The sequence below is a fragment of the Lathamus discolor genome, chromosome 2, assembly GCF_037157495.1.
Source record: "Lathamus discolor isolate bLatDis1 chromosome 2, bLatDis1.hap1, whole genome shotgun sequence".
NCBI classification, from domain to species: Eukaryota; Metazoa; Chordata; class Aves; order Psittaciformes; family Psittacidae; genus Lathamus; species Lathamus discolor.
Genome location: NC_088885.1, coordinates 117142995 through 117159607, shown reverse-complemented (window position 1 = coordinate 117159607; position 16613 = coordinate 117142995). Strand labels below are relative to the sequence as shown.

The 16613-nt window shown below is 37.4% G+C and overlaps 1 protein-coding gene across 1 annotated transcript in view; it reads left to right on the top strand.

The window, feature by feature from the left end:
- Positions 1–16613, top strand: part of PRKDC (protein kinase, DNA-activated, catalytic subunit) — an 81037-nt gene that overhangs the window by 20398 nt on the left and 44026 nt on the right. Inside the window, exons 27-43 of the mRNA XM_065668228.1 lie at positions 638–864; positions 1298–1392; positions 2344–2443; positions 3433–3566; positions 4097–4351; positions 5163–5389; positions 6277–6485; positions 6622–6754; positions 7794–7952; positions 8251–8454; positions 10049–10234; positions 11150–11254; positions 12255–12422; positions 12711–12838; positions 13831–14038; positions 15024–15202; positions 16264–16432. Coding sequence (XP_065524300.1) covers positions 638–864; positions 1298–1392; positions 2344–2443; positions 3433–3566; positions 4097–4351; positions 5163–5389; positions 6277–6485; positions 6622–6754; positions 7794–7952; positions 8251–8454; positions 10049–10234; positions 11150–11254; positions 12255–12422; positions 12711–12838; positions 13831–14038; positions 15024–15202; positions 16264–16432 — 2886 coding nt within the window. The remainder of the gene's footprint in view (positions 1–637; positions 865–1297; positions 1393–2343; positions 2444–3432; positions 3567–4096; positions 4352–5162; positions 5390–6276; positions 6486–6621; positions 6755–7793; positions 7953–8250; positions 8455–10048; positions 10235–11149; positions 11255–12254; positions 12423–12710; positions 12839–13830; positions 14039–15023; positions 15203–16263; positions 16433–16613) is intronic.

Below are 16613 nucleotides of genomic sequence, written 5' to 3'. Positions count from 1 at the left end.
TATGACCATTTTATATTTCTTTACTGAAATTTTGATGATGGATTTCTCTATTTCTTTGGCATTCTTAAAATTTAAGTGTGGCATCTTTAGACTTTTTATAGGATTAACGAAATGCTTTTTATCATCAGTGTATAGAAGGAACTACAGAAATACTTTCATACACACCCCACTCTCCCAAAAGAAAGTTGTTTTGATGTGTACTTAATTTTTCTCTAAGTTACTTTAAAGCTTTTGCACCTGGTGAAAGCAGGTGAGGCTTTGACGTGAAGTGGTTGGAGGCAAGGTAGGTCAGGAGGTTTTGCAGTACTTTTTGTAAATTAAAGTCAGTGTTTTTGCTTCTAAAGCATAGGAGATTGGCTCATCAGGAAATGAAGTAACTTAGACAAGATTCCTAAACTGGTAGCTGAGACAGGAATAGAAATCCAGGTGTTTGAGGCCTAATCCAATCCTGTGAAGGCTAGAAATACTGCCCTTCCCTTAGATAATAATTTTGAAGCTTCATTATTTCTAGGACACTTCGAGTTTTTCAAGTTACAAATAATACTGTCTAAATAAGCCATCTAATACTGCACTGAGGCAATGGCAGGTTTTGGGGGGGTGTTCATTGTTGTAATGAAATACTCTTGTGCATTTGCAGAGTGGCATAGTGGATCCAGTTGACAGCACTTTGAGAGATTTCTGTGGTCAGTGCATACGAGAATTTCTGAAATGGTCTATTAAGCAGACAACACCAAGGCAGCAGGAGGAAAGCCCAGCAAATACAAAGTCTCTTTTTAAACGTTTGTATAGTCTTGCTCTTCATCCCAGTGCTTTCAAGAGACTGGGTGCAGCACTTGCTTTTAACAGCATCTACAGAGAATTTAGGTGAGCAAACAGAGCTTGAAACACTAACTAACTTGGACTAAAGGTTCGAGGAGATAAAATGAATTAAATGTAAAACTCAAATAGTCATCCACTGACACTCATTCTATTAATATATGTGATAGCTGTAAAACTGAGTTACTTGGCTTATTTATTTTTAATTATGATTCTGTGGTTTGGGCTTTCAGGAAGTAGGGAGCATATGAATTTAAATTTCTATGAAGTTTGTGGGAAGTAATGTATTCCTTTTAAATGTGGTCAGCAAATTTCATCGCTATTTTTTAGAGTGGTTTAAATGTATTTTCTTTGTGCATTCATCTTGTGCAGTTTATTTCTACAGTGTTTTAGTTTATTTACATATTTATTAAATTAGAATGTCACACTTGGTGCTCCTTCTACTCAAGTTTCTTATCAAATTTATTCCTGATTTTTAAAGGGAAGAAAATTCTCTGGTGGAGCAGTTTGTGTTTGAAGCGTTGGTTGTGTTTCTGGAAAGTCTGGCCTTAACCCATACAGATGAGAAATCATTAGGTGAGCTGTAATTAGTTGACTATAGAATTAAAAAAAAAAAGTCATCCTCTTGAATCTTGGATTAGAAAAGAAAAACTGCGATAACTGCAGGAAAAGTAAATGTGCTTACTTCTGCAGCAAAGGAAGGATCACTTTTCATTGCTTATAGAGGTTATTTGGTACCTAGTTAGGAACTCTTTGAATCAACTTCTTGCAACATAAAAAGGTGGAAGATTTTGAGACTTGGAGAAAGAACCTTTTCACATTTGATGACTCACAGTTTTATACTAACGCTAAAAATGCTAGTAGTGCTTCTGATTTGAGTCCTGGGTTAGCAGTTACGCAGTGTGAAAATGTAAAGTATGTTCTTTTATAACAAACAAAATGCTCCAAAAATTGACATTTCTGTATATTCTGTGGAAGATTTCCACTGTTTTGTAATAACCTTTCCTGGCCGACTTGTCATTCTGCTCTGCAGCAGTTTGTAGCTGTGTGAAGAATCCATGACCTCTTCCAGTGTACTAATGATTCTTCACTAAACCTGCTCTTCTATCTCCTTTTTTTTTGCCGCACATGTTCTGACTTTCATCCATTAACAGCAATTAGAACACACACACACAAAAAAGATGTTGCAATGCCTTATTTCTTTCTGAGAAAATAGTTCAGGATATGATAAAGTGTCCCCAGAAGAAACAGTAAAATGGGAAAATTTTGCAGTTTCTCTGTGCATGATCACAGAAAGAAGAATACACTGTTTTACAGCAGATGCCTGATGTTTGGCCAAGGCCATATTGGCCTGACTCCTGTGTTGTAATTTTATTCTGTGGCCTTGAAAAATTTATTGTAGAAACACAGAGCTGATAGACACTATCCTGTAAGTTTCTTGCATCATTTCTGTAGTGCTAATACCTCAATTTGTTTAACCAAGTTACTAGCACTTATTTAATAGATATAATTCTCTCTTTCTAACAGGTACCACTCAACAATGTTGCGATGCAGTTAATCACCTGAAGCGCATAATCAAGCATAAAGCGCCTTCTCTGAACAAGGAAGGGAAACGGCGAGTACCACAGTCAGTAATTTGCTATTCTGGGGGGGGTTGTTGTTTCTTTGGGTTTTTTTTAATAATGTATTTTAATTAATGATGTATATAGTTCCCTTCAACTCTTGGGATTCTGAATGCGGAATTCATCCTGTGTCTGTTGCTGATGCAGATCTCCTGATAACGTCTACTGAACCACTGATGGGAAACGCTGGACATGATTTTACAAGATCATGATGGTCACTTTTTATTCCAGCATTGTGAGCTTGCTTTAGTTTGGCAAGAACACATGGAAAAGAGAAGCAGTGTTCATAATAACATTAGCACTGGTGCTACAAAGCACTTGGAGGAAGCTCCTTTGGCGTCTTTATTATTGCGTTTAAGTGTTAGCAGAAGTAGGACAAACGGCAATAGAGTGATGGTCAGCAATTAAAGAGGGCTAGTGAAAAAGGTGGAAGAAGCAAGAATGGATTCAGTATCAGGCTGGATGAAGCTGAGTCACCTGGTCTGATCATATAGCTGACTGCTAACCCTGCTTTGAGCAGGAGGTTGGACTAGTGACCTTCTCAGGTTCCTTTGTACCTGAATTATCATGTGATCCTAAAGAAATAGACAAGTGAAGTTTGAGAATTAGCTCACTGGTATGGCATTTGGTAAGTTGGCAGAGTGGGTGATTAGGGATGGGGAGAGAAACTGCGGGGGCTTATTTAAGCTTTAATCTTCATTTTTGTTTCTTTGTTAACAAAGAGAAGGGAAGTGACCTGATTCTGAGTTTTAACTTGTTGCTACAAAGGCTGTGATCTAGGGATCCAAAGTAAACTGAGGAGAAGGGAAAGCAGTGCAAGACATGCTTGTGGAGGAGCTGTGTCTTGTAGAGGAGATGGGTTGTGCTTAGATAGGTAAAGGGACATCGATAATGCTCTCAGAACATTGTGATTTTTATTTATTTTTTAACTGGAAGACACTGGTTTCTTGGTAGATACCAAGAGGAATTGTTAATCCCTAATATTTTTGTGCAGAGGATTTCCAGCTACTAAGTCAGTGTGTCTTTTGGACGTTGTCATGTGGCTGTTAAAGCAGTGTGGACGACCTCAGACAGAGTGCCGACATAAAGCCATGGAGCTCTTCTATGAACTTGTTCCTTTATTACCAGGTATTTTAAATCACAATGCACCATTATCTTTGCTTTCTAACCACTGTGCACACCTTCCCTCTATGTTTTCTGTGCGAAGTATTAATTACAAGAAGAAATTTTTTTTTTAAATAAATGTCTGTTCCCTCAGTGCTATTAAGCAGAAACTGAATAGTTGCTCATATTGGAAATCAAATACTGTGAGAACCTCAGGGTTTGTGGGATATTTGTGGGCATAGATGAGGGTTTTATTGTGAACTTCCTTCTAGGCAAAAAAGAGAATTTAGAGGCCCAGAGCTGCTGTTGTATCCAGCTATGAAGGCAGTATTTTCTGAGTGGGAACTAGTGGAAGTGTCTCAAAAATTGGCCGCTTCCTTGTGGATAATTTAAGTAGTATGACCAAGGCTACACTGGAACCAACACCACCTGTGCTAGAAGATCCAGTTGAAAACACAAAGTTTGGGCATGTCCATCCATTTGCTCTAATTACTTCCTACTTTGAAATGTGTTTTCTCCTAGAGAATTTATATTTCTGTTTTTATTTCTACCAGGAAACAAGTCTCCATCTTCTTGGCTGGCTGATGTTTTAAAAAACCAAGATGTTTCTTTCCTCATTAACAAATTTGAAGGAGGTGGCAGCGATGCTAGAAGTCCATCTGGGATCCTTTCTCAGCCGACTCTCAGTGGTATGCAGGAGCCCTTCAGTTTACAGACTGTAATGCGGTGGATGGATATGTTCTTAGCAGCGCTGGATTGCTACAATACATTCTTTGAGCTGCGAATGATCAAACCTCATGAAATACTGGGTGAGTGAATAACTGTTGCATTAGGTTCTTTTCATGTCTGTTACACAAAGCCCATGCAAGATGAGTTCCTAACTAGGACTTTAAGCTTTATTCTTAAATACAGAATTGATGAATTTGATAAACTCTCCCAAAGGCTTCAGTGACAGTTGTTGTACTGGGATGTTTTTTGATGAAGAGATGCTTTGTTAATAGTGCATTTTAAAATGTTTCCTTTTAGTCTTAGAAATACACCTTTACATTTCAGTCTCTCAGTCATCTACTCACCAGCAACTTCTTTTACTCTCCCATCTTCAAAAATCATTCTGTACAGCTAATTTCCCTTTGGTAAGGAGAGCAACAGATTATGTATGCATGTATTTGCTTCTTTATTTCCCCTCAATCCTTCCAAAGCTGTTTACCTACTCTTTATTAATGTCTGGAGAGTAAAGTCACCTTTTCACTTCAAGCCCTATACATTTTCCCTTTCTTCAGTTCCTGATGCTTCACCTGCATCAGGTCCAAACCCCTTGTATTTGAATTTTGATTGAGTGCGTGGTCATACCTTGTATAGCCATAGGGTCTTTCAGAGAGTTTTTCTTTTAATTATTTATGCCAGATTAAACAAAATGCTTTTTTTTTTTTTTTTTTTTTTTTTTTTACTGATAATACACTTGGATAGTTATTTTAATGTGAAGTCTTGTACAAGTTCCCGGTCATCTGTCTGTGTCATCTCTTGGTTCAAAACCGTACTGTAAGGTCATGGTTGGATGCAGCTAGCATCCAGTTAGTTGAGAGCTGCTGTATCATTTCAACTTGGTCTGATTCTTCTTAGGTATAAATGCAAGATCCTCATTCTTGGAAGCTGTGCAGTTCTTTCTGGAAACTATTGCTTTGCATGATATCAATGCAGCAGAGCAGTGCTTTGACTGCAGATCAAAAGGCAGCATGTTCAGTCCACAAGAGAGAGACATGTATAATTACAGCAAGTGTACCATTATAGTCCGAATCATGGAGTTTGTCACCATGATCCTGGAAACATGCCAGCAAGATTTTTGGAAGGTAGGCACTGAAATCTGTAGTGGATAAAGGATGCAAATTTTATATGTAGTTAAAGATTTGTGTCTTCATTGCAAGGTTAGTTCACTGGAGAATGTCATCTTTCATGGTGCTTTAACTGGAATTGGTGTGTCTTAAACTGTTATGGTCTTAGCATGTAAGTGAAAAGAATTGTATTGCACAGTTGAATTTTAGTGGGTGGTATAGTTTTGATTAGAGGAATTAATGTTTCCTGTATGTTCCAGTTGTATACTGACTTAATGGTTCCTGTATGTTGACTGTGAGATTGCCATTTAGTATGGAGTACTTGCAGTGAATATTTCCTCTATGACTCCTGATGGCCTTAAATGTGTGAAGGTGATAGCTGCTTAAAAGTCAGAAAGGCAGATTGTGGCAATTCTTTCTTGAATTCAGTATAGATACTAGGTCTCTCAGTTTGCCTAGCTTTGATGTAAGATAAACTCAACTATATAAAGGATAGTATGTGTAAGTCTCTTATGAAATTTACACTGCCAAGTTTAGTTCTGAGACTGTGACTGTAATTTTCTGTGAATCTCTAATAGTGTGCAGAGGTGTACATCTGGATTTCAAAGTGATTACAGGTGTATAATCAAGACTGAAACAGGCCTATGTGGACTTAAAAGATCTTATGTGCAGTTTGATGACAGTATATATGCTATGTAAATTTTTATAGATACTTAATTTCTGTGGATTAGCACAATTGTTTAAAAGTCAGACATTTCATAGAGTAAGAGAATGTCAGTGAGAATAGTTACTGTTCCATGTTTGGCTTCATTTTAGGTAGAAGAACTAATGATAAATTATGAAGAATGTAATAGGGAAATCTAATTTTTAAATAAAGCTTTTATTTAATATTTTATTCTTTTTAGCTACTTGAGAAGGAACTGCTTAATGCAAATTTTATAGAGCTTCTTGTGATGACAGTGTGTGATCCGTCACATGTGGGCTTTAACACAGCTGATGTGCAAGTAATGAAAAATCTCCCAGATATCTCAGTAAGACTTATGAAAGCTTTGATGAAGTCTCCCTACAAGGAATCTTTGAAACTGTGCATAAGAAAGAAAATCACACTGCAGAGGTAAGTGAGGATTTTCTGGTAAGCGTGAGTTGAGAACAAATGCCACCCACTATGAAAAACAGAAAATATATAATGTGTGTGGTTGCACATGGAGCTCCCCACCAACATAATGTTCCTGCTTCTCTTTTCTCATTAGCCTTGAGGACCTTTGTTCTGTTGATCTGTTTAATTCAGAGGCACGTTTTGATCAAGTTAGGTTTAGTGCTGTCCTTTCTGCCTGCAAGCAACTCCAGAAGTCTGGCCTGCTTCATTCTGTTCTTCACAATCAGGTAATTGTTTATCCAGAAAATACAGGTGAATATTTTTATACAGTAAAGGGCTTTTCTTGTGTAGGATGCCAGTAGGACAACAGAGAACAGATCAGATGAAGAAGTTAAGTAAGATGAGATCAACCATGAAGAACTGGACTTGAATGGGACCAGAAATAAATGTTTTATGTTTATTCTACAAATCTGACTAGCACAATACTTGAGGTTTGAAAGATCTTTGTAGTTATGTCTGTCTTTCTCCAATTTCAAAGATCTGGAGGCAACCAGAATCTACCTAAAACTTCCTTTCACTGAGCTTCACAAGACTGAAAGATCAAAAAATCAGGATTCACTATCCTATAAAGGAGACATTTTTCAACAATTTTTGAAACAGAGAACATTCAAAGTGATGAGAGAGATTAGAAAATTAATACTTTCTGGCTGATCAGAAGCAATATAGTGAGTCTGAGTTGCAGGAAAACAGGATAGAGTGGCTGGGGGATGGGGATGTAGGCTATAGTTCTCAAATTCTACTAAGTTTCTGTTTGTAGTAAATCTCTTTTATTTCAGGCTATATAACAGCCCCAGACAGAGAATTTGTCTATTGGTGAGCAAGGCTGTATGTAACAATTATTGAATTTCTGTGGGGGCGTTTGTCATCCATCCTTTATGTCTAAACAAAAGCTAGAACTGTGATTGTAGGAAGGAGCTGCATGGTTTACCTTTTGTGGCCCATCCGGTTTGACTAAACTGTTCATTTTACTTCTGTAGTAATAGTGTTACCTGGAAAAAATAAAGAAAGTCTGGGGAGGATCAGAATATCTTGAAGGTTTTCCAGTTGCTGTTAGCTTGTTCTGAACTTCGTACACACCAAGGTTGTCTCATTAAAATCTTGTTCCTCAGAAAGGTGCCTCGTCATGGTATATTTGCATCACTTTATAAGATGATGTCCTGGAGTTCAAGTGTTTTCCTTAGCTATACAGATGGATTGGAAGGCCCTTTTGTTACTTTTTTTTCAGTGTATATTAATTATCACTTGTTTGTTTGTTTATTTCCATAGGATGGAGGGCCTCCTTTCTCAGTTGGCTCTAAACTTCTTTCAGTTATTTATAAAGGCATTGCACCTGGAGGTGGAAGAGTATCTCTTCCACTGTTAGACATCAGCAGTAAGAAACTAGCCGACAGACTCCTTCAGCTAGCTTTTGATATTGATGACCAGGTAGGATACAATTCTCTAGTTTCAGTAATCAACATTTAATACTTACCATCAATAGTCTTCTACCCATATTTTGTGTAGCAGAGACTGATGTTTTATTTATTATATTACAGAGGAGCTGTAACAATTCTCTGGCTTAATTGAGTGACAGTTGTAGATAACAAGAATTCCAGTGTTCTGTTTATATTTGTGCTTTCTGGTAACATAAAAGAGTTTGGGATGGGAGCTTTAAAAAACTCATGTGAATGAGTGGAGTTTAATATGCTTGAGGGTAACTGTCTCTCTGCCTTAATTTTCCCAGTGTGAGGAGCTAGTAAGTCTGCTCTTGAACACAGTAGTGTTATCTGTGCCGCTATCAGGAACATCCCAGAAGAGCCTGCTCAATTTCTGTCATGGACAGTATTTCTACAGCCTGTTCTCAGAAACCATTAATCAACAGCTGCTGAAAAACTTGGATGTGATTATAGTCCAGCTTATGAAATCATCTGTCAGCAACCCCCAAATGGTATTGAACTTCTTCTTTAAAAGGGCAATATTAGAGTATTAGGAGTAACACTTCATTGTTGTTACAGGTAGATATAACTGAGTGTGTTGTGAGGTATTTGGTTGCATTTTGGACAGCATTGCATTGATAGGTTTTTAGGTTTGGGTTTTTTTTTTTTCACGGCCTTGTGGCATTATCTTTGTGATCTCTGGCAACCTGACATGGGCTGTCTCATGTCAGACTGAGTGGAAAGTGCTTACATATTACCTATTCTGAAATTTTTGAATTTCAGGGTTTCTTTGCATAGTACTTGATGTCAAGAATGTCCATTCAAAACAAGTCTGGTAGTCCCCCTTTACTGTGCTTTGATCTTCATTGCAGAGTGGTCCCAGAGCATGTAGACTGGATTTGTTTTGGACAATGAGAAAATGAACATGAGCCCAGAAAGCCAACCGTATCCTGGGCTGCATCAAAAGGAGCGTGACCAGCAGGTCGAAGGAGGTGATCCTGCCCCTCTACTCTGCTCTCCTGAGACCTCACCTGGAGTATTGTGTGCAGTTCTGGTGTCCTCAACATAAAAAGGACATGGAACTGTTGGAACAAGTCCAGAGGAGGCCATGAGGATGATCAGGGGACTGGAGCACCTCCCGTATGAAGATAGGCTGAGGAAGTTGGGGCTGTTCAGCCTGGAGAAGAGAAGGCTGCGTGGGGACCTAATAGCAGCCTTCCAGTATCTGAAGGGGGCCTATAGGGATGCTGGAGAGGGACTCTTCATCAGGGACTGTAGTGATAGGACAAGGGGTAATGGGTTAAAACTTAAAGAGGGGAAGTTTAGATTGGATATAAGGAGGAAATTCTTTCCTGTTAGGGTGGTGAGACACTGGAATTGGTTGCCCAGGGAGGTTGTGAGTGCTCCATCCCTGGCAGTGTTCAAGGCCAGGTTGGATGAAGCCTTGTGTGGGATGGTTTAGTGTGAGGTGTCCCTGCCCATGGCAGGGGGGTTGGAACTAGATGATCTTGAGGTCCCTTCCAACCCTAACTATTCTATGATTCTGTGATTCTATAAAACTAAACTGGAAAATTAACTTCAGCTGCTAATGGGCATTTAGTCCATAGGACAAGAGCAGAACTAATATTAAAAAAGTATTAAAAAGAGAGAAACGCATACACAACTCCCCATGACCTGAAATAAATACAGGGTAGTTGTCATGTATTCGTTCTCAGCACCAGTTGTTTTTCTCAACTAATTTTCTCCTGTTGATCCATACTGCTTACTCAGTAATGTAAGAAATACAGCTCATCTTCAGATCCACAAAGGAGATGTGTTATAATGGAGAAGCCTCCTTTCAGTGCTTCTGACAAACAGAAGGCTCAGAAAGAAAGATCAAAAGTTCACTTTCCTTTTTGCTTAAAAAGATGCTCAAGAAAGCGGAGAATCCTTTTAAAAACATCTTTTTTAATCCAAGATGTTATGCTTAAAGGTGTTACTTCCAAGGAACTTGTTAAAAGACTGGGAACATACTTTTGTAATACCAGGAATTGTTTAATTTCATCGTAGAGAGTTGTATATATGTTGTTTGAAAGGCTATTTCTTGTGATTTGCTTTTCCTTCCAGGTTGGTAGCATTTTGAATGGCATGTTAGATCAGAGTTTTAGGGAGCGTACTGTACGCAAGCAGCAAGGAGTGAAACTGGTCACAGCTGTACTAAGAAACTGGGAGAAACTGGACAGTTGGTGGGCCAAAGATTCAACTCCCGAGAGCAAAATGGCAGTCTTGACCCTGCTGGCAAAAGTTCTGCAGGTATGCATTGCTTGACAAACTCCGGGTAACTTTTCTGATGCTGTAGGAATTGTGTCTTGTTTTTAAGAAATGCTATTACATTCTAATGATTTATATTGGGAAAAAAAAGTTGGAGAATACCAGAATCTGATTATTTTATTTGCAAAGTACAGAAAAATATTTAGACAGGCAGAAATTTCTAGATTTTGCACCACCCATTTCCCCACCCCCTTTTCCTTTTTTATGACTTCTGTCATGTTTTAGCTGCCTCTTTTGGTTTTGGAGAATTGCTTCAAGTGCAGGGAGTAAACTTTGAAACTGAGCAGTCTCTGATAATGTTCTTTGTCATGTTGGCATCCAGAAAGTCACAATGGAGGAGTTCTACCCATATCAGCAGACTGCAGAAAGGTCTTCAAAACCCTTTGCTTTCTGTTAAATTGGTGGTTTGGTCTTTTTCTCTGTTGTGAAAACATAATGTATCTATGTATCCTTTGGGGGGTTTTAGGTACTTTCAAAAGTAGCTGTATGCAAGTATACACAAAGATCACTTACTGAGGATTGTTCTCTTTTTTTTTTATGTAATTGCTTCTTTTAAACTTGAATTGTTTTAAAGGCAGCTGTTAGGACACAGCATGTGAGCTATATTGCTGTATTAGCTGGCAGTGAAGTGACAAGCAGGAAATCTGTCTTTGAGAGGGAGCTTAATGTTTTCTTGATCTGGAAAATACCCAGCATTATGATTTTGTTTGTAGTGTTTAGGTGCTTTTAAAACTCTTCTTGGTTTTAAAACCAGAATAATTCTATGTGCTTAAGTCAGTGTGGTTTTGGAAATAATCCTATAGTTTATGGGGGTTTTATTGTTCATTAATATAACGATCTCTTTAACTAGTGAAAAAAAAACCCAACCTAATTGTCTTGTTTCTTGTGTCATTCCAGATAGACTCTTCAGTTTCTTTCAATACCAGTCATGAAGCATTTACAGCTATTTTTAATACCTATACCAGTCTACTGATTGATCAAAATTTAGGCTTAAATCTAAAGGTAAACTGCTCACTTGAGTGGCTTCCCTGCCCTCCCCAGACTAGAATGTTAGTTGTTCATGAAATTCTCTGTTATTTGGCTTAAATTTTACTTTAGTTTGCACAGTAACATGGACACCCCTTCTTTTTTTTTTTTTTTTCAATGCTCTGTTGAACACCCTAAAAATTGTAAATTATCCTCTTCATTCTTCAGACGGAAGGCAGTATCGCAGATGGCATGCCTTGGGTTTAGGTGCTCTTCTGTATTCCTGCCCAAATGAAAAGACATGTAATTTTTAGGAAAAACAAAAGTACTGTCAGTTGCAAATTGTTTAGAACTCTATAGTGTTCATTTGAAAAATGACAGCTTAATAAGCTTTTAGCAAGGAGCGGCATTTCCTACACGTCAAATTACAAATTTCCATGATTTCAATGCCCATGTCTGCAAGTGTGAGACCAGTACTAATGGATTAACTGCTGTATGTGGCTTGGTCAGGAGAGGGAGATAAAGTGCTACTTATTGAAAGTGGAAGTCATAAAGGACTGTGGAGCATAAGGTTGGGACTAGAAGATTAAAAATTTTGTACTCGTGAAACAGCTTTGCATGTTTCCTGCTCAGCCAGCCTTGACTGTAGCTAGACAGGGTTTTGTACTTTACAGTGTATTCAAAATAATAAAGTTGAGGATCTGCGTTGCACATTAAATCAGTGATTTGTGTGACAATGGATGCTTGCTTTAAAAGAACAGTGGGGCCTTATTCATAGCCATGTCAGCCATGAGATATTAATTAGCTTTTAACTCAAACTCAGTAGTGACCAAAGCTGTTTTCTGAACTGGCACTTGAAAGGTGAGCAGCTACGTAACGTCTCTTTACCAGTACACTGAACCATTGAATCAGTAACCACAGGCACTGCTGCTATATTGTGGTGCTATTTAGATTGCTTCATAGTAAAAGAATAATATATTTTTTTAGTTTGAAATTACTTGTTTGGTTTTTGTTTGATTGTTTTTTTTTTCTTCAGGGCCAAGCAGTGATAATTCTCCCTTTCTTCACTAATTTGACTGGAGAAAAACTTCATGACCTTAAGAATGCTCTTGATCAACTTGTGGCTTTCAATTTTCCTATGAGGTCTGATGAGTTTCCCAAAGGAACCTTGAAGCACAATAACTATGTAGACTGTACTAAGAAGGTCAGTATTTCTAACGAGTATGTAATTAAAAGTCTAAGCGAACTGTGTCTAGAAACAATGTTTCACAGGATCTGGAATTATAGAGTGGGACTCTCAGTTCATGGAAGAAAGTTAGCTTTTTAGTTTCTGAGTTATATCTATCCAGAAGTTTAATGTACAGATGCACATTAAACAAACATATCCTTCTGTCTATCTGCTTCTGCTTAGTATTGAAAAATGATGACGTAATTTCATTGAATTTATTTGATCCAGTGTGGCTCCTTTTGTTATTCATTACTTCTTTTTCAGTTTTTAGATGCATTAGAATTGTCTCAGAGCCCAATGTTGTTGCAGTTGATGACAGAAGTTCTCTGTAGGGACCACAAACATTTCATGGAGGACTTATTTCAAGCCAGCTTCAAAAGAATTTCCAGAAGGTCAGTCTGTTGGATTTTGCTCATGTTCTCATTGAATTTTTGCAGAAGCAAATGTGCTTCCCCTATTGTGTTGTTCTTGCAATAGTGATGATTTACAGCAAAAAGTTTACCATACTACTTTTAATTCAGATTTTGCTTTTGTCTTCACATTTCCAAAATATTTCTGAAGTATGAACAAGTAGCACCAATTTCCAAATGACACTTCCAAAGCCTAGGCAAATTTTGTAAAGCTTTCTGTAAATTAGCTTTTCTAGCAGATTTCAGTTGAAGACAGTAATTGTTTTCGATACCTATATTTGCTATCCCTGTATAACTTGATAGCACTTAAACTGACAATGAATTACTTTGTTCAACCCCTTTGAGAATACACTAGCACATTTATTTAATTGAATATTTCCAGGGTGGTAGATTGTAGGCACAGATGTGCTCTGTCCCCAGAAGAGGTCTTCAGTCTCTTCCAAACCAAATGTTTCCAATTCATAATGGGTTAGTAAGAAGTGACTGTTCTGGAGCATGTAGTTTCCTGAACCAGTTCACTGGTATGCCCAGATCTCATGTTTGAAATTTTAGCTTTTATAAAATTGTTTGTAACAACAACAATTTATCTAGTAATGTTAGGCTTGATAGGCCATAACAGTAAAGTCTCCTTGTTTTTCTCCTTGTTTGCCTCCGTCCTTTGTATGCATCAGGTAAACTTACAAGGTTTTTAGGTTGTTCAGTGAAAGGAACTGAGAAAGCTAATGCTTGCTTTTGAATTGAACTAACAAAAGATACATAAAAAAGTTTCCCATCTGTTGCAGAGTAGGAAGCTGACATTTTCGTTGGAGAGCTCCACAGTAAGTGGTGATTCACCCTGATCTTTCATGTCTTGTAGGGTGATAACCCAAGAGGGTATGAATGCAGGCAGTAAAAACTGTAAATGTGGCAGGGGTTTGAAACGTAAATGGAGCCTGGTAAAAGAGTTTTAAACTTGAGATTTCCATCTTGTTTAGGAGCACCACTGACAAACAAGTGTTATTGTTGGACACTATTCACAAAATGTTCCAGAGTGAAGAACTACTTTCAAATACTACTCGTCAAGCATTTATGGATCGTTCTCTCCTCACTCTCTTATGGCACTGCAGCTTGGATGCACTGAGAGAATTCCTTGTCAAAATTATAGTTCAGGCTATGGATACACTTAATTCCAGGTTTACAAAGGTACTAATTTTTTTATTATTTTTTTTTTTAGGGTTGGGGAAGATCTATTAAAATGTTGGTGTTGGTATGTACATTTCGCTTAGCTTTGAGTGAAATGTTAATTGCAAGTGTTTGATTTCTAGTTTTCTCTGTCTTGGAGCAGAATTTTGTGCCAGTTACATAGTTCGATTATTATTGAGAAACTTTTCTTTATTCCTCAACACACTTTTCTTTTGAAGTTCATGTACATTTGCATATCCGTTGTGTATAAAAATCGAAGTTGAAATTATAGACATATATAAGTAGAGAGGTCTGAAGTTCTGTCAAAAGCAAAACCCTATTCTGACTTTGAAATATAAAAGCTGTATAGAATTATAACCTGTTATTACATTTTAAGAGATAGATATTCATCCTCCATAATGAAAGCTCTTAAATTAGGTGCCTCACTTCTAGAGAAATAAATACACCTTCTCATCACTGCAAAGATCCTTCAGCAAGGATTTAGGAACACAGATTTCCTTTCTGTATTTACAGCCTGTCCTCCAATTTAGAGTATAGTTAATGCAATGAATTTATTGTCAGTGGTGGTCTCTGTTCTTGCTGTAGTCCCACCATGTTTCTGTTGCTGTAATTATTGGCACCAAAGGGAGGTGCATAAAGGAACTTATGAATGATACCCAGTATGGTAACAGATACGTATGTTTTGTTTACAGGTGTAAAATGAGTCTGAGCTGTTACTTGTTGTGCTTATTTTACTCCAGTATCACTATAATGATTTAGGCCAGTTGTAGTTAAGACAGCTCATCTAATAAGGAGCAGGTCAACATAGTTTTAATACCTGTATTACATAGAGTCTGTCAGTTTTTTATCATCAGCAGCTCTTTTCTCTGTTTTGAAAGGTGAAAGTAAGCAGAAGACTGTTTAGTAGAAACTACAGTAACTGTGGAGCTGCTTAGGAAGAGTACGATCCAGAAATTTTTCTGAGGGTTTGTTTATTTGTTTCCAGTCTAATGAACATGCTTTTGACACACAAGTCACCAAGAAAATGGGCTATTACAAGCTGCTAGAAGTGATGTATGTGCGTCTTTCAAAAGAGGATGTTTACTCCAAGGACTCTAAAATTAACCAAGCTTACCGTGGCTCCATGAATGTAGAAGGAAATGAACTTACCAAGACGCTAGTAAAGTAAGACTACTATTTATTTTATTTCCTTTTGATTTCTAATTAGGTTTTGGGCAGATAGGTTTTTATGTCATATAAAGCAGAAGATTGATTTGTGCAGGGGTAAATGTAATCTGTCATGTAGCTTTTGATTTTAAATGGAACACACAATATTTAATTTGCATTGACAGAATGATCTCTAGTATAGACTACAATCCTGTGTCAGGATAACTTTTGCCTTCTGCTTTTGCCTTTTTTTGTCTATTTGTTCAGCTTGTGCTTTTATTTTTGCTTTTCAGTATGACTCTTGGCCTTCAATTTGTATTTTTATGATTCTGGTTTCAGTGTACTTCCACTTTTATGTAGGGTATGGTTCTTGTATTGTAAATCAGGTATTTATATGATTGATGAGAAGATAGGATGGGGTTTCATTTACATTTCATAATACAGTGGCACACCCAGTAGGTGTCATTTGGTTTAGTCACCACTGCAGAGGAGGACAAAAGATTAATGCTGGCATATATATGCTAATTAATATTGCTTAGTTTGTTTAATAGTCTGGAAAAAAAAGTCTGAATTGCTGTTCACTTGTTTTTTTGCTTTGGTTTAGTTTTATTTTACAATACTATGTCCTGTGAGGACTTTAAAGAGTTTCTTGGCTGTGATTTGCAGATCTATGAATGGCTATGGGCAAAAGACCTATAGAAATTGCATCTAAACTGGTTTTCTCTGGCTAATCTATAGCATAGGTTAGCATGCCTATCCATTCATAATTTCTTGGGAAATTACCATGAGAGAGACTTATGTATATGTTGAAACATATCTGCGTCTTATCTGAAAGGGGCCTATCATCATATTCCTGACATTAAGGACTTTCTGTGTAAATACTTTGGGAAGCTGTCTTTGCCATTTTGAATGGTTCCATTTTAGCACAATATACCTGTGGAAAACCTGGTTTAATCTGATACTGCTATAATAACAAAGATTTCTTGAAATTCTGTGGATGCAGTGGTCTCTGACTGGGGCGTTTCTTGTGCTGCTCAGAAAAAGACTTCTGATGGTTTCTTGTTTGTTTGTATTTTAAGGTCATGCTATGATGCATTTACAGAAAACATGGCAGGAGAGAGTCAGCTGTTGGAGAAGAGGAGACAGTATCACTGTGCAGCATATAATTGTGCTATTGCTGTTATTAGTTGTGTCTTTACTGAAAGTAAATTTTACCAAGGATTTCTTTTTACAGATAAATCAGAAAAGGTGAGAAGCTGTTATTGCTGTAGAAGGCTTCCAGAACATCAGACATAAAGTGATTACCTGATTACAATAAATCAAATAAAAGAACCTGTATTATATGCAGTTATATTAACAAACTACCCAGTGAGGCAGTGAAAGGAGTCATAGCTGACTTCCTTTCATTCTTCATGCAATTTGAATTGAT